At 60.8% G+C, this 17,476-nt stretch overlaps 1 protein-coding gene and 1 pseudogene across 1 annotated transcript; one reads left to right on the top strand and one right to left on the bottom strand.

The window, feature by feature from the left end:
• The first annotated feature begins 913 nt into the window (after positions 1-913).
• Positions 914-6,721, top strand: C13H20orf204 (chromosome 13 C20orf204 homolog). Its single transcript, XM_075108445.1, has 5 exons — positions 914-991; positions 4,156-4,290; positions 4,512-4,574; positions 4,672-4,824; positions 5,728-6,721. The coding sequence occupies exons 1-5, from the start codon at positions 989-991 to the stop codon at positions 5,881-5,883; spliced, it is 510 nt and encodes a 169-aa protein (XP_074964546.1). The 5' UTR covers positions 914-988; the 3' UTR covers positions 5,884-6,721.
• Positions 6,722-10,874: 4,153 nt separating this feature from the next.
• LOC142063973 (ammonium transporter Rh type A pseudogene) lies at positions 10,875-13,761 on the bottom strand (annotated as a pseudogene).
• Positions 13,762-17,476: the final 3,715 nt, after the last annotated feature.

Here is a 17,476-nt window from a genome sequence, read left to right on the forward strand (position 1 = left end):
TTTTAATGTTTGTAGATGTCTCTGTGTTTTTTAAATGGATTATGGCACCTACAAAGTTTAGAGCCACCAATTATAGAGCTCAATAAACAAGTTATATGGGTCCTGTCTTCAGCGGTATGTTGTGTATGCTGCCATTCCCACTTCCCACGGAGGAACATTCTTGCCAAGCTGAGAAGAGCTGGATTATTCAGCCATTTGTTTTACCTCAAACACACACGCTCTACTCTTCAGTGGGGCCTCGGTCATGTCGGTTCACTTCTTTCCATTGCGTCTTATACAAAAGCAATCCAAATGGAGTCATGGCCGTGTTCTGTTGATGTGCCTGTTCAAAACCCACAGGGGAAACAGGAGCGGCCTTCGGCTGCCAGCACAGGAGCACAGGGCATGTGTAGGTATTGCAGGGGTCTCACATGGAACAGTCGCTCTGTTGTATGCGACGCGTGGTTGTGAGCACTGACCAGGGCTCCAGAATGATAACGATCAACACTAACAGAGATCGAAACTCAGGGTGGTCTGCGTTCCTGGCCTCTGGCACACCTTCGCAGCACGAGATACAGCCCCTGCCCTGCTCCACCTTTCCCCTGCCCTGCTCTGGTGTAGGAACGCGGCGGGGTTTGGACTCCGGGTGCGGAAGGCCGAGGGGAGCCGCCTGTGCTGGCCCCTTAGGGCCCTTCAGCGCAGAGGGACCCCTGGGCCACGGCTGCTCGCCGAGAGCCGGACCCCTGCCCTGCTCGCCCGGGGGCAGCAGCCGGTGGCCCGGGGGGGGCCGGGAGGCGATGCCGGAGCCGCCGGGGCAGCACTCCCCCGCGGGGGCCGGGCCGCCGGCGGTGTGGCCGCCGTGTCCCGTCCCCTCCCACCGTGGAGCCAAGTTCAAACCGCGGTCCCCGGCGGAGCGGGACGCGGCGTAGGGGCCGGGCCGGGCCGGGCTCCCCGGGAGCCGCCACCGCAGGGTCCGCGCCGGCGGCCCCCCCAGTGCCCGCGGGGCTCCATGGTGAGTGCGCCGGGGCCCTTTCCTCTTCCCCGCCCGGGGGTCGCGGAGCTGTGGGCGGGGGCGGCCCGCACCCCCATCCCCCCCAGCGCCCGGACCCTGCCGCCGGACCGCAGTCCCCCCGCACAGCCGGGATGGGGTCGCCGCCACCGGGGGGGGGGACTTGCAGCAGCCGGGGTGCGGCTTGGGACCCCCCGGGACACGCGGCTGGTTCTCCTGGGACGGGGCTTGGACCGGCCGGGAAGGGGCTGGTCCAGCCGGGAAAGGGACTCGAACTGGTGGGGATGGGGCCGGTCCGGCCGGGAAAGGGCTTGGACCAGTCGGAACGGGGCTGGGCTGGGGGTCGGGATGGGGCTTGGGTCCGGCTGGGAGGGTCGCGGCGGGATGGAGCTGTCAGCCGGTGGGGAAGGGGCTCCGGTCCAGCTTGGAGGGCTGGTCCAGAGGGACCGGGCTGCTGTGGCCTGGCCGGGGCTTGGACCCGGCCGGTCCCAAGGGGGAGAGCAGAAGGTCTGTCCCTGCCTGGGGCTGCAGCAGGTGCTGGGTGGGGCTGTGGGTGCTGGCAGGGTCCCTTTGGATAGGAGGGTGTCAGGGAGAGGGTCCATCTGGCTGGAAGGACCTGGGGACCCCAGTGGGGCTCCTGATTAGGTAGCTGGCGTTGCCCCTCGTGGCCTGGGTGGCCGGGGCTAGCACGAGTGCCACCAGGAGCTGCTCTATCAATAATGGTGATTTCCCTTATCTCCTGTATTTGCTGGAGGATTAGAGCCGAGGAAGAGATTAGCTTCCCCTACCAGGCAGAGCAGGCTGTGGACATCCTGCACCCATGCTCCCCTGGCTGCTCCTTCCCTGCCAGCCCTCCATGGGAAGGGATGTGCCAAATCCCAGAGCTGCCCTGCCTGCCTATAGCTTGCTGCTGTGGGGATGGGAGCAAGGGGAAAAGGAACAACCCAAAATCAGCCGCTGAACTTATCTTTCTGCATCCTGAAGGGTAGGAAGCAATGGCCAGGACTGGGGTTTGCCGGCTTTGTCTCTCCCCTGCATCCCTCTCTTGTCACTGCTGCTCCCCTGCTCTCTATGGGGGTGGTGGGAAGCACCTACTGCACCCTCTGAGCTCCTGTCCCAGCTGCTCGCTGAGCGTTTTTAACTGCAGGCTGCACTTCCTCCCGTGGTAAGGACTGAGAGCCCAGTGCCAGGCTCAGCTGCCTGGAAATGCTGTAAATGGCGTGCTTTCCCCTGGGATTTGGTCCCAATTGTTTAATGAGCCACTTCAGGGAAGTCATTCCCAGTTTAATGGTAAAATTGCATGGCCTTGTCTTCCCAGTGGCGGAGGCTTCCTGAGAGCAACCCTTAGACTTTGGACAGGGTGTCCTCATGGAAGCAGCACTCTCCTTTGGTGTCCCTGAGGATTATACCTTTGGCTCTCTGCTGAACCACCTCAGGGGCAAGATCTCTCTGTGAGTTTGCAGACAGCAAAGCCAGAAGTGCAGGGAGGCTCTTTCCTGCATGGAAGGCACGTGGTAATTATGGAAGCTGAAGAGCCCAGTGGGATTTGTACCAGCTGCATGTGGATTTGCTCATCTCCTCGCATGTGCTTCTGGTCCAAGGTGATGCCTGTGTCTGTGGGTTCCCAGACTTGCGGCATGTTGGGGTCCACCTTGTGTTAAGCTGCTATCATTCCTGTTAAGCTATGGGAGCGGGAGGGTGAGAGAAGTTTTCCTCACCCTTTTGGAGCTGGGACCAGCCCTTTATGCAGCAGGGAGCACAGAGCGGTTGCAGGTTTTACAAACAGACCCTCCAGGTTCCCACTGAAGGCCAGAATGGATGGCGTCTGCCTGAGCTCAGATTCTAGCAAGGGAACTTCTTCCTTCCAGCTTCTCTGAGCAAAAAGCCAAGCCCGAGAGGCAGACATGGCTGGGACAACAGCAAACCTGCCAAGACGCGAGCTGGGGCTCGGGGCAGGCAGATGCCGGCAGCAGAGCGAGCTGCCTGCCCCTTCCTCTTTGTGCGCCTTGGCTGCCATGCAGGGGTTACATATTTGGAAGGATCTGAGCTGCTTTCTGCCTGCCCAGACCTGACGCCCAGAGAGAGGGGGACAGAGGGGAATTTTGGGGGCTTTTCCTGCAAGTGGGAGATGATAGAAATGCCCTGATGCCAGGATGGGGCCGCAGCGCTGTGCCATCTCTCAGCAATGCGGAGATGTGGAATGCTGTTGGGCTTCTTTCCTGGCAGATGATGTGCATGTGTCGGGCTTCCCATCCTTGCCCTGCTGCTGTGGGACTGCTCAAATATCCCCAGTCCCGGTCACCTGAGGTTGTGCTGGCTTTTATTCAAAGCCCTGGGACTCATCCCTCGGAGGGTCCGGCCACCCACTCCCCGTGCTCCCCCGCCAGCTCAGATGTCAAGCGCTTGGGTTTCCCCTCTCTGCTGGGGCCGTCTCGGGGCTGCCGGGAAGGCTTGGAGCTGGGAGGCTCGGAGGAAGCCGGGACGCGCTGGCAAGAGCAAGTGCTTGTGCTGCTTCTATCTGGCTCTTGCATGAGGGCACCCGAGCCTGGGATGGGTGGGGGCTGTGTAGGAGCTGGAAAAATGCTGCATAACTCTGTGCTGTGGGGTTTGCAGAGGTGTGGAGACCATCCTTCCGAGGGTGCCCCAACCCATTCATGTTGAGGTGCAGAGGTTGGCTGGTGGGGAGCCAGGCAGCTTGCTGCCTCCTGCTCCTCTTCAAAGGGTAGGGCAAGTCCCTTTCTACTTCCCTTGAATTTTGGTGGTTGAGGGCCTGGGCTTGAAATGCCACAAGTTGGGGAGGTACTGGGGACCTTGTTGGGACAGAGAGCTTGGGGACAGATCCTATAGACCTACAAAGGTCCCTGCCACAGCTCTGGGCTGATTACTGAGCTGCTGTACTGGAGAGAGCTCAGTGGGTGCCGTGGGGAGCACTGCCTGGACTAGGATGAAGCTGGAGCAGTTTCTGAGGAGCTTTACTCCAAAAGGAGACAGCTGGGCTGGGAACTTGTCCTCTGGAGGAAGGGCAGGTGCTTTCCCTCCTGCATGCACTGTGTCTGCAGAGGGGAGAAGAGGTCTGACGGAGGCTTGTGGTGAGGGCTGAAGGCAGTCTGGAGCATCCCTTCATCCCCAGCTTCCCCCTGGCTGACATGGAGCCCTTCCCTGTGCAGATTCTCCCCCGGGCACTCTCCTGCACTGTTCTGCTCCTCCTACTCATTGCTGTGCTAAGCAGAGGGAAGAGGTGCAGCATCACCAAAATCCTCCGGCAGTACCGTGCTGTCATCTTCCATGAGATCCAGAACCTGGTGAGCTGGGACCCTGCCTCCCCACTCCGGGGAAGCTGCCAAGCTGGATGTGACCCAGCTGCGGGATGTGGGTGGGGAGGGATGAGCCTGGAAAGCTTAGCATGGGGTTGGCCACTTTGCTGCTGTTTCCAGGGAGAACACTGTTTAAATGAGGGGTTCCTGCCCTGTGTGGGAGGGACGGATGCTTCAGGGTGCCTGATCTTCTTGCTTTATTTCTTTAGAAAAACCTGAGTGGGTTGGAAGACAGGAGCAGAAGGTCTGGGCCAGCTTGTCGTTCTGACAAGGTGAGCACAAAGGGTTGGGCATCGTGTGAGCTGAGCCCCCGGGGAGCTATCAAGCCCCCCCCCCCCGCCTGGGGATGTGTGCTTTTCTCCTCTCCAGGACCAGAAGATCCTGCTCTCCATCTACAACATCAGCATGTCCCTGCGGGAGGTGGCGGCTGGCACCCTGCGTGGCCCCGAGGAGCTGGCAGTGTGGAAGGTGGCCAGAAACACTGACTTCGTGCTCAGGGAAAACTGCAGGAAAATCAGCAAGGTGGGAGTCCTGCCCCTTCCCAGTCACCCCAGTGACTCCCAGTTCCCCAGCACATGGGCTGCGGGCAGAGCCTGCCCTGTTGTGCACCCTCCTGGCTGCGCATGAGGGATCTCCAGGTTCTGCCCACAGCATCCCAGGGGTGAAGGTCAGTGCTGGAGGATGCTGACAGCACGTCCCAGGGTGCTCTAAACTGGCTGGTGTGGGAAGTCTGACTGTGGCACCATGGGACAGGCTGGTGGGTTTTTACCACCAGCTCCCAAGTGGGTTTGTGCCATAATGGGAACACAGAGCCTTGTCCCGGTGGGATGGTGACCCAGTGGGTGGACACACCCAGTCTGGCTCTTGTGCCTTGGTACTTATAGGCAAGAACTGGTCTGGGCTCCCCCAGGGCTCTACTGGAGAAACCCTGGCTGGGAGGATCCCCTATAGCAGCTGCCAGCAACACATTAACTAGCAGGGAAACCCCAGCACAGTGAAATGCCAGCTCTCCAGCTCTGCCTGGCTCCAGCGTGGTGCTGGGGTTATCCTCTCCACCATGGCCAGGGCTAACCCTGCTGGGGGTGTGCTGGTGTGGGATGGAGGTACTGCTGGTCTGGAAAGCTGCCTGCAGACGCAGCTTGGCCATCTGCCTTGCCCCCTGGATGTGCCATGAGGTGCATGCTGCCGGTGTTGGGGGGGCATGGCCAACTCTGGGGACCCCTGGGGACCTGAGAGTACGTCCTTGCTGAGGTCCCGGGCAGTTTGGCCACCCCAACCTGCAGCTTTGTCCACACAAACCCCACGTGCATGGGGTGTGATGTCCCAGGTGCATCCTCAATGCTGGTGCGGTGGCTTTTGTCCCCCCCACTAATGCCTGTGTGGTGGTGGTGGGGTGTTTCTGCTCCCTTGGCACGCTGACCACAGAGCCCGTCGCGCATCCCAGCACAGCCCCAGCGCAGCGGACCTGGCCGCAGAAGGAAGCAGCTGCGGGAGATTGGGAGGAAGGCAGAGAAGCTGGCGACCTGCTGGGAGAAGCTCTACGCCCTGCACACACCCCGCCGTGCCCCGCGGTACTCGTAGGGACGCTCTCGCCACATGCCGGAGGGATGCACTGCCCCGGCACTGTGGCTGCCAGTGTCTTGTTTGGAAACCTGGGGCAAATTCAACCCTGAAGGCAGCGGAGTTGCTACAAGTGGGTGCCCGAGTTGAATTCGTCCTCCTGTTTCAAGTGTAACCTGGGGACCAGACCCTCACACACAGTGGGGGCTGGCAGATTGGTTTTCTATGGGATGGCTGTGGCAGGAAGCTGGAACAACAGAAACGTCGGGGAGAAGAAGGGAAAGAGCTGAAAAAAGGAGGCAAGGCATTGGATTTCTGTGATGCTCCTGGTCCTGCATCACCTGCTACTTCCTTGGGGACGACGGTTGCTTTTTGGGGCAGAAAGACGATGTGCAGGGCCATGGCTTGGAGGTCTCTGCTGAAAGCAGGACTCCTGCACTTCCACATGGCTCTGAGGATGGCCAGGCTGCAGAGAGGGACACACATCCCTAGTGCGCTGCTGGGACAGGAGGAGCAGCCAGGCACCCGCAGTGGACGGGGAAACCTGGGTGCATCACTGGAAGCCTGGGGAGCGCCGGTGTCCGCTGATAAACAGCAAAACCTCAGGCAGCTGTGGGGGCTCAAGACAAAGGCTCGGCTTCTGGGATGGGAAGTACTGCGAAAGGACCCGGCTGCCCGGCACTGTGGGTACTCTGGCACCCCCAGCAAGCTGAGCCTGGAGGTACGTGGGGGTTTGGTGAGATGAGGAACATCCTCCCTCATCACCACGCTCTGCCAGCACCCTGGCCGGGGGCCCCGCTCCCCTGTTGGGTGGCAAACAGTCTCTGGGAAGCCAGAAATAAAACCTCTCCTTCCCTTGAAGCCCTTTGGGTGCTTTATCTGGTGACCCTGGGGCTTTTGTTTTGTGGGTGGAGCTGGCATGGTGTAGGCCATGCAAGCCTGGTAAGAAGCGGGCAGCAGCAGTGGTCACCGTAGCATCCTGTCTCTGCCTGCCGTGCCTGCATCCCTGGCCCATGGGGCTCCATCCTGCATGCTTAAGCTGGTGGGTGGATGGTGGAGGACAGGGCTCTCCTGCAGGACCTGCTTTGCTGGGGGGCAATTCCCCCTCCCCAAGCTGCGGGCAGGGCTGGAGCAGCGGCCGGGGAAGGAAGGCTCCCGTTGCGCCCCTGCCTCAGTTTCCCCAGCCCCTCTCCAGCCGGGAGGACTCTGTCACAGCCGTGAGCCGGGCCAGCCCGGGCTGTGTGGCTGTGGGGACGTCTGTCGAGGACACGAGGTGGCAGCAGTGGGCTGTGTGTGCTGAGCAGAGCCGGACGGCTGCCCACGGCCGTGTGTCCCCACGGACAGGGCCACGCGGCCGCCTGGACCACGGCCATGGCTCTCGCCTGGCCCACAGCCACGCCGGCATCCCCTGGCCCCATCCCCACCAGGGCCTCAGCCAACCTCCCCGGTCCTGGGGGGAGGCAGTGGGTGCTGCCGACGAGTGGGACCCCAGCCCATGCACCTTGGAGGGGATGGGGGGGGCGCCTTTCCCTGGGGGTTTCTCCAGGGGCTCAAGCAGCTGGCTGAGGCAGGTGATGCAGGGAGGGGAGGGCAGGGGATGCTCTTGGCAGTCCTTATTCACACCCAGCCTCTGGGACCTGGGCTGGGAGAGAAGCCTGGGGGGCTGCATTACCAGGTGTGGGTAGGAGAGGTCCCCCCGGGCATACCAGGGCCCCCACGCTTGGGGCATGACAAGGACCCTTGTTTGGTGGCAAGAGCGGGGCTGGGGCCCCTGTTCTTGTGGGGTCCCGCCAGGGCCCATGGGTGTGTAGCAGGATCAGGCCCGTGAGCCCCGGGGAGATGCCGTCTGCATGGCATGGGGCAGGCTGGCGCCAGGAGCGGGGCCCATCCGGGGAGCCGCGGTTCAGCACATCCCGATGCTGGTGGCCTCCCGGAGCTGCACCATGCTGCCTCTGGTGCCACGCTCCTCCCTGACTGGCCCCACCATGACTGGACTCCTTCCTCCAAGCTCCATCCTAGTCCTCAGGGTGCCCAAGGAGGGGGAACCAGGATTAAACTCTGCCTTTTTCTCATCCTGCCCTTTCTGCTGCCTCCACAGTGGGGGTTTCACTGGTTTAGCTTTGAGTTTTCTTTCTTATTCCCTGTCTCATCCCAACCACCACCCCCAAATATAACAACACCCCCCCTGCATCCCGCCAGCATCCCAAAATAGCCCTATTGATGCATCCTTCCCTGCGGATGGAGCTTGGGGTCCTGCTGGGGCTTTGTGGTCATGCTGCGGTCCTGCGGCACGGCCAGAACGACGGCAACACGCCGGTGGAACACGGTGGCTTGTGCACCGGCTCGAGCGGGACGGTGGCTTGGGAGGTGACTCACTGCCGCCTTCTGCGTCAAGGCTGGAGCAAAGCCCCCCCCCTTTGCCACTGACCCGTCAGCACCTTCCCAGATAAAACAGAGCAATAACTGGCCCCCGGAGCTGGAAAGTCACTGTGTGCTGTCTGTGCAACCCCCTGGCATCTCATCCCGGCTGCCTCTGCAGGCAGGGAGTAGGGGAGGTTGTGCTTGGTGGTGGTGGGAGGTGAGCTTCAGCATTCACGGGGGTCTACAGGCATTGGCACACTCACTGTGAGCTTGCCGTGAGCACCGGCTGCCAGGTGGGGGTAGAGGGAGCCCAGTGTGGCGGCAGGAATGAGTGCATGGAAAGGAAGGAAAGAGTGAAGGAAGAGGCAAAAGGGAGGGAGGGGAAAAGTGAGGTTGAAGCGACGGTGGAATCACAGCAAAAACAGCCGGAAAAAGGAAACAGGCCCTGAAAAGTCAAATAAAAATAGCAGCAAGGCGAACCCAAGTGTGCAGCACATGGGAGTGAGCGCATTTCCTTCGAGGGCAGCACCGCACGCTCCCAGCTGCTCTAGGGGGGCCGCTCTGATGTGGCTCCAGCAGCCACTGCCGCTGTGGCCCCCCCCGTGCTGTGCCAGCCGCTTGGCAGCCTGTCAGCGCCCCGCCAGCACCTACCTCGCCCGTGGTCCGGGCGGGTGTGGGGATACTGTGTACATGGTTGGGCATGCTACGGGGCAGGACCTGGTGCACATGCAAAGGCTGCACACGTGTGTGCTAGAGCATGAGCTGATGTGCGGGCTGGGGGACTTGTCGGCCGTGCCCTCACCCCCATGTGGTGCCATGTACCGCCGGCTGATTGCCTTGCCAGATGCATCCGAGTGCTGTGCAAACAGCGCAATCACGGCTTCCTCCCCTCACCGCTTGTTTTGCAATCATGGCAGGGGCCCACCGTGAGATGGGGGTTTGGTGGCGAGTGCTGCTGGGGCTGTGGGGATGGGGACAGGGATGGGGACTGCTGCTTCTTACCAGAACCAGCATGCTGCATCCCAATCCAGCTGCAGGCTGAGCTCAGAGGCAGCAGCATGCCAGCGTACCGGGGCACTGTGCTGGGGGACCGTGCCCAGGGGACAGTGGCTGCCATATTTCCGCATAGCCGATGCTGAGGTATGTTTTGCCCCTTTGCACCATCACTGTCCCACCAATATGCAGCTCCCCCTGGACTGGAGAAGAGCCATCACCATCCTGGGGTGCCAGTAGCCCCCCTGGCTGGTGTCCAGGGGAGCCTTCACTCACACAAGCCCCCCACTTTGGTCCTCATCCCCCTCGCAAGCAGGGCTGGGGGCCTGTCCCCTGTCAGCCCCAGGGCTGGGGGCACTGGCACACGCAGGCTGTGTCTGACGAAGCAGAGCAGCGTTTTGTTCTCTCCCATCTCCCTGCAGCATCGTAAAGCTGTTGAAAGCCCAGATTTACGGTGTGATAAACGCTAGGGGCTCTGCTGAATATTTTACTGCTCCATCCTTTGGAGAGCGGCTGGTTTGGAGGAGTGGGGAGAGCCGGGCGTGGGGCGGCACACCCAGTGGCATCACTGCCTGGCTCCAGCTGGAGGACGGCGGGTTCCGGGGGGGTGGGAACGGCCGTGAGTGGGGCTGCATGGAGCTGTGCCACGGCCCAGGTGGGTCCATGAACCCCTAACTGTGGGATACTGGGTGCCTGAGTCCCTCCAGGCAGCGGGGAAGTGCTGAATCCCCCGTTTCCTGGGCCCATTGCTGGTTTTGGAGGCATCTGCTGACCAGATTGTGCCGTGGTGTGCCGGGGTGCATATGCCAGGACATGCCAGCCAACAGCTGGGGAGTGCCCAGGCCCAGCTCTGGGTGCTCCCCCTCCCCACGCCCCCATTGCCCACTCCCCTGCTGGGTGCTGCAGGCTGCTGGGTGGGAGGCTGCGTCCTCGCTGGGAAGGACTGGGTGATGCTGGAAAGCAGCTCTGCCCTGCTCCACCACCTCCTCTGCTGGCAAGAGGTTTGCAGCCTCAGGGCTGTGCATACATGTGAGTGTGCATGTGTGTGTGCAGGCGTGTATACATCTGTGCATGTATGTATGCGTGTGTGCCCATGTGATTATGTGTGTGTGTGCATGGATGTGTGCATGTGATTGATTCCCTTCCACGTCTGCTTCACGAAGGGGTGGCTGCAGCCCAGGGCGCCGCTGGCCCCACACACCCTCCTCCCTGCCTCCAGAGCTGGAGCCAGGCGTTGGAGCCGGCAGGCCTTGGCATGGGGGGAAGCCAGTGGGACCGGGATGCCGGACTCAGCAGGAGCACCAGCTTGCGCTGAGGCTGGATGCTGCCGATGTGGGCCCCGATGGTATCACAGCTCCCCGGGTGGGCGCTGGCTCTGGCAGCTCTTGACGCCCAGCGTCGAGGGGTCTGGCCAGACCATGCTCCCCGTCCCTGCCAGCCAGTGGGTGTACGATGGCTCCAACACTGGCATGGGGTATGTCCACGCCAAGCCACTGAAAATCTGGGGGGCCACCGGGGCTCGGCTGTGGGCCGGGGGGATCCGGGCTGCCTTCTGCCACCGTGGCCCCCAGCCCCACTGCTCAGCCCATGGCATCCTGTGCCGGGGCCCATTGTTCGGCCGCGCCAGGCTGTGGGGTGGGATTCCTTTGTCAGAGCTCAGCAATATTTTATTCTAACAATTAACCAAACACGCCCGGGCTCCTGAGCCTGTTTGTGATTATTGGAGGGCAAATTCCCCAGCCTCATTCCCTCTTGGTGTCGGCTCTGCCCGGGGCTGCACCGGGCAGTGGGAATCCAACCCTGCTCCTGCTAGCTTGGGGTTGGGGACCCCCAACCGTGCTGAGAGACCCCCGCTCCTGTGGCCGGTGCTGGAGGGGGTTTGGTTGCCTCGACCCCCTCGGGAGCCCACGAGCATCGCCGACATTGTCTCCGCAGCAGCGGGATCCGTGGCGGCGCAGGGGCAGCGGTGACTCATGGATGGGGGGGGATGTGAATCACAGCCCTTGCTCTGCAGGCAGGATGCGGCCCCGCGCTCGCAGCTTGCCACATGCCAGCGATGGACCGCAGGCTTTGTCCTCCGCAGGGTGGAAGCGGCTCGCTGCCCAGGGCGGAATGAGACGGGGCTGCTGCTCTTCCTTGGGGGCCCCCCGCGTCCCGGGATGCCAGCACAGCTTTCCTGGCCCCAGATTCAGGGTGGGATGAGGGTGCTGTGGGGTATATGTGCCCCCTACATCCTGGCTCTCTCCGAGGCTCCTTGCCTGGGCTGTGTCCTTATTACTGCTTGCTGCACTGGTGGTAAAAAATGCTGGCACCTCCCTTTGCAAACTATCCTGGAGAGTGGATTGCCCAGCACAGGTTATCCCTGTAAACTCACCTGGGGCCACCTCAGCTCATCTCAAAGCACCCCACTGCTGCATTTCCACCCTCCAGGCAATGGATGCTGAGTCCCGGGCTCCGTGCTGAGGCCACAGCCATGGCTGGAACAGGCAGCGAGTCGGCAGCCCTCACCGGGTGCTGCCCATCATGGGCAGGGGAGTCCTGAGTGGGAGCTGGAGCCAAGGGTTGGGGCAGGCACCGCAGGTGATACCGCCCGCCGGGAGCAAAGCAGCCAGTGCTGGGGCTGGTGCCCTGTGGCAAGACTGTCTGTGTTAGCCAGGGGTTATTAGCCATCTGGGGGAAGACACCCTGAGCAGGTTGTTTCTCCAGTGGTTGCTGGGATTTGAGGGATCCTGGGAGTGGCTGAGGCAGAGGAGGGGGTTCATGCTGCAGAGTAGAAGGACGGAGGAGCGACCGGTGCTGTGGTGCTGCCCTGGCCCTGCCCGTGTCCTCGGCGGCCGGAGCAGGGCATGGAGCAGCGAGTGGACACAGGCACCACTTCCTGCCTGCTGTTCCCTGCGGGTGATGGGGGCAGAAAGGTATGACCCCTGAGCCAGTCCCAGGCACCTTGCTGTGGCAGCACACACGCCAGTGCTTAAACCCTCTCCTTCAGAGCCATGGCTCCTTCCTCAGTGGTACTGCCCGGCTCTGAGCTCTCAGCTTGATCCTGGACCTTAAAATACAGTGCATCATCAAAGCAGAGCTGCTCGGGTGGCTGGGCCAGGCAGGGCAGCCGGAGCACGGTGCCGGTGAGCAGCCCAGCAAGCAGCGAGCCGCCGATGGCCACTGCCAGCCCCGCCACCTGGCACAGCGCCTGCCTGCCGGCCCCGTGGTTCCCCCATTGTCCCCCTGCCGCCTCGCTGGCATTGCCCCCAACAGGGGACTCCTGGGAGAAGTGGGACCCGGAGGTGTCCTTGGATGCCACCAGAATGGCCGCAGCACTGGCCATGGCGCCGAGGATGCCGGGCAAGCCGTGGAGATTGTGGATGCCGCACTGGTCCTGGAGCGTGAGCTTCCTTGCCAGGAGTGGGGTGAGGAACCTGAAGCCGAGGATGCACGCCACAGCTGAGAGGCTGCCCAGGGCAAGAGCGGCCACCGGCAGCATGGCCATGTCAGCCACTGCACCGATGGCCACCCCGCCAGCCAGGCTGCCGTTCTGCACGTGGCCAGGGCTAAGCTTGCTGTTCCTCTCCAGCAGGCTGGAGGCCACCACCATGGTCACAGCACTGGCGCTCATGGCCAGGAAGGTGTTTAGGATGGCACGATGCTGGGCATCTCCTGGTTGGCAGAGGACAGCCACGAAGCTGGGCCAGAAAACCCAGAGGATGAATGTACCCACAAGGGACAGGAGGTCAGAGCGGGGTGTTGGGGTCTCCTTGGGGTGCACCAGCCGCCGTGACGTCCCAAACAGAGCCTTGGACACGCCGAGGCCAAAATAGCAGGAGAAGACATGGATTGTGATGGTGCCCCCCACATCAAGGATGCCCAGACAGGTGATGATGGCCCACTCGCTGGTGAAGTAGATGGGGACTTCACAGACAGCCATGACAAGGAGCTGGCAAGGGCTGGTCCTCCCCAGGATGGCTCCCATGGAGATAAGCACCGTCACAGCAGCAAACTCGGCAGTGAGGAGGTTGTGGAGGTCCAGGTGGGCCTGGCCATGTTGGAAGTGATGCAGCAAGCCCTTCAGCACCAGTGCCCATTGCGTGGAGAAGTTGAGCAGGAGGAAGTTGTGGGTGACAGCACTGAGCCCATAGCGGGGCAGGAACATCAGCAGAAGCCCCAGCCCTACCACCAACATCACCTGGATGTCCTGGAAGAGGGGGAAGATGCCGTGGAGCTGCTTGGCCGCTAAGTTGGCATCCTCTGCCCATGCCAAGGGCTTGTCATAGGTGACAAAGAGAGCAAAGAAGAGGACCACGGCACCTTGGAAGAGCCCCAGGGAGAGGGGCAGGAGGTGGTGGGGACAGGCGGAGGGCAGCGCAGCCATCCCGGGGCGGACAGGAGGGAATGGTGACCGGTGGAGTGACTGAGTGCGGGGCAGCAGCCTGACAGCACTCATGGGGTGAGCTCAGCTCACTCCTACATGGGGGTTTTATGGCCATGATTAATTTTTAACCAAAGATATAAGTTTATGTGCCAGAAGAGGAGGTTTTTTTGCCCCCTCCCTTCTTCAAACACAACGGCCATAAATTACCCACACATGCTCTTGTTTGGCCGCCATAAAAAGTGGACATGAGAGGGATTATGATTTTGAAGGGAAACAAGAAAAACCTGCCATGGGGCAGTGTGGGGAGAAGGACTATCTGCGAGGAGCCAGCCAGGGACGAGGGTACCATGGCATACACCCCCATTTAACCCATCCCCATCCTGGGAGGGGGGACCACACTGCTGAAACACCCAGAGAGGTGCTGGGAGCTCAGACTCCCCCAGCTCCCAGTCTGGATCTGCCACATCCCACACAGGGATGGCCCCAGCACCGCCACCACCCCACACTGCGGGATGATGCACAGTTTGCTCAGCAACTGCCTGGATTTTGCAAAACGCCATAAAGCTCTGAAATCAGGGCTGAAAAGATCATTTTCTCACAGGTTTGCATTGGCTTGAATGGCTGGAAATTCATTAACAATTAGTGCGCGAGAAAAACAAAGCCCAGAGCAGCCAAGCAGCTACCCCGAAGTTTCTGGGTTGCTGCTTAGTGTGACATTTTGCCAGTGAATGTCTGGAAAAAAAAAAAAAAAAAAAAGAGAACCACAAGAACAAAAGGCAGAAGGGTTGGTAAATATTTGTTCCAGAGAGAAGATATTTTTGTGCTGTCCCTGATCTCAACACCCCTGCCGTGGGCGCTGGCTCCGCGCCGCTCTTCGTCATTGTTACTGGAGGATGAGGCAGGCAAGGGCGCAAAATGGGAAACAATTGTTGAATAATCTGCGCGAGGCTCCTCTGCCAAACCCTCCCCGGCCATTTTTCAACCCAAAGATGCTGGAAATGGGGGCAACGTATAGGAGGAGGAGGTACTTTGAAGGCAGTGCCTTTGGGGGTTGAGGAGAAGTTGCGTTGCACCCAAGCCGTGGCCAACAGCAGCAGAGGGGTGGTGAGAGCTGCAGGGGTTTGCGGAATGGGACTCAGGATGCTTTGTCTGCTTGTAACATGTCCCTGCTGCAGCGCCAGTGCTGCTAACGGCATCAGATGCTCCCATGGGGATCCCCCACCCAAGGAAGTGTGGGGCTGGGGTCCCCACGGTGCCATACGGCTCTCTCCAGTGTCCCCGGGGTGTCTGGGGATGGGGTGGGACGGGGGGGTGGGATGCTCCCATTGCTCCTGCCTGTGCCTGCACTGGGGCACAACCCAACCCACTGCCCACGCCTGCTGCCGGCTCCCACCTCCACCAGCAGCAGGGATGAGGGATGATGGATGCAGGCAAAGCCTCCCCCCACCCCTTGCTGGTAAAAAAGAGGCAAAGAAAGGCAATTTCAGCCCCTGACCCCCTGCCTGTAAGTCTTCACATGCCATGCCAGCCTGCCAAAGGGATCTCCAAGGGGTAGCCTGGTGCAGTGAGACCTCTTTTATTGATGGCAGGTGAGAGAAAACCCCAGTGTGATGCTCGGGACGGTCAGTGGTCCTGAAATGGAGGAGTCGTGCTGCTCTTAAAGACCACAGAGAAGAGTTTTGGCCTGGCTGAGCAAGGGAGCCGCATGCGAGCAAGGGTAGGGCTCACCCCAGTGTGCTGGATACTGAGGTGCTCGCTGCTGCATGCTTGCTCCCCTGCTGCTGCCCAGAGGTGGCTCATCCCTCCCCTTCTCCCCTTCCACTTCAGTTTGGGGCTTTTTAGGGTGAGGCTAAATAAAACGCTGAAAGAAAAAGTTTTTGAAACAGGTCTTTCAAATAGCAAAGTGCTTTGAAGATTGCAAAGTTACGGCAGAGTGCCTCTTGTGAGGAGGAGACTGGAGGAGATGTGCCCTCCTGGAGCATCCCAGCGCTGCCAGATCTGCTGGAGAAGACAAGCATTGTGTCAGGAGATTTGGGATGTAAAGGCCCTCCTGGATCTGGCTGTCGCCTCTGGTAAGGGGTGGAGGCATGGGGACACCAGGAGGTTGGGGTGCCCTCACCGGACCCAGCTTGCAGGGTCAATAGGCGCTGTGCAGGGGCACGCAGGGAAGTGACAGTGCAGGGTTGCACTGCTGGGCTTGGTGCTTGGGGACAGGGGTGTTTTGGGAGGTGACAGGGCTCCTTATCTCCATTGGTGGGTGATAAGTGGTTGCAGGCTCAGCAGGATGTCCTTGGACATGTGCCCTTTTTCCACCTGGAAATGTTGTTCTGGCAGTGTTTGGGGATTTGGGATGCTTATTCAGGCTCCCAGAGGGGCAGAAGCCAACAGAGGGGCTCCCCCATGACTGCAGCACCTCACATCCCTCCTGCCAGCATCCCTGGATTTGCTGCATCCAATGCGGGACAGAGCTGTGCCGGCACAGGGGCACACGTGGAGGCCGGGGCCAACCACCATGGTCCTTTGCCGAGCCGTTGGGTACTACCAACCCCTCCCCTTGGGAAAAAGGCCACCCTGTTTAGCCTCCACGCTTCCCAAACCAGGCGAGGTGCAGAGAGCAGCAGCGCCCAAGCACTGCCCAAACCAAAGACCCCACTGCAGAGACAGGGTAAACCCCGCCAGGGCGCAGATTGAAAAATAACCTTTATGGCACCCATAAAAGAAGGTCAAAGTTTCAAGAGGTCGCTGGGAAGGTGAAAGTCCCCCCTGGCCCCGGAGCACCCCCGAGGGCAGTGAATGATTAACCCTGTGGCGCAGGGTGTGCCGGCGGGATGCCACGGTCCTTGCGGGGAGGACCCAACACAGGAGGAAGGTCCAGTGACTCCAGTAACATTTTCCAGGCATGAAGAGTTTTCTTTCGGCACCGAAGAAGCAGGGATGGAGGAAGCATCTGGTGAGGGCCGGGGTGATGGGGAGGGGACCATTGAATTCCACCCCCCACGTCCCCCTTTCACTGTGTGGGCAGTTGTTTTATGGCAGGAGGACTGGGGAACCATTTTAGCATGATCCACACTGAGACTGCTGGAGGAGTTCCCCGCTGAGGGCTGGATACAAAGAAAAGCTGAATTAACCGAGGGTCATATAAGGCAACAGGATCTGACAGATCTGAGCCAATATATGCTGGCAACAGCCAGTCCATGGCACTGTGAGAAAACACTCCTGCAAATTTAACAAATCCCTATGGTCTAGAAAGTCATGTACAAGAAATTACTAATGAAGGGATCTAGTCATATCTGGATTTCCAGACGTTGGTCATGCTCCCACCTCGTTTTGCAGGCCATATAAGTACATGGATCTGAATCCCGGGCGCTGGAGACCAGGAGGATTGTTCCGATCGTCTTGTCTGACCTCCTGCGTCAGACGAGAGCTCTCAGCGAGGAGGGGATGCTCAGCTGAGCCGGGCGGCCGCGGCCGGATCCTGTGGCTGTGCAGGGCTGGGGTTGGCCGGAGAAGGTTTGGGAATGCTGTGGTGGCACTGGGGTGGCTGGGTGCCCCCACCCCGTGGCAATGCACAGGCACCCGGGGATGGGTGCTGGGGACCCGCTGCTGGGCAGGAGGGAGTGGGAGCTCCAGCTTCATCCCCATGGGGCTGCAAGCGGACGCCTGGCTGAGGCACCACGTGGTGGGGAGGGACTGCTGGCAGCACCCCTAGCCTCAGCACCGCTCTTCTCCCCACCACCCCCTCCAGCCACTCTCCTGAGCCTGGAGCACCCCAAAAATCCCCGTTCCTTAAAGATCCTGCCAGAAAGCTGGGCTGCCCACAGAGCTGCGCCTGTTCTTGCTCCAGGCCCTCTGTAGGTCCTACGTAAACACCCGCTGGTGTCTAAGCAAGCTGGG

Source organism: Phalacrocorax aristotelis, chromosome 13, assembly GCF_949628215.1.
Source record: "Phalacrocorax aristotelis chromosome 13, bGulAri2.1, whole genome shotgun sequence".
NCBI lineage: Eukaryota > Metazoa > Chordata > Aves > Suliformes > Phalacrocoracidae > Phalacrocorax > Phalacrocorax aristotelis.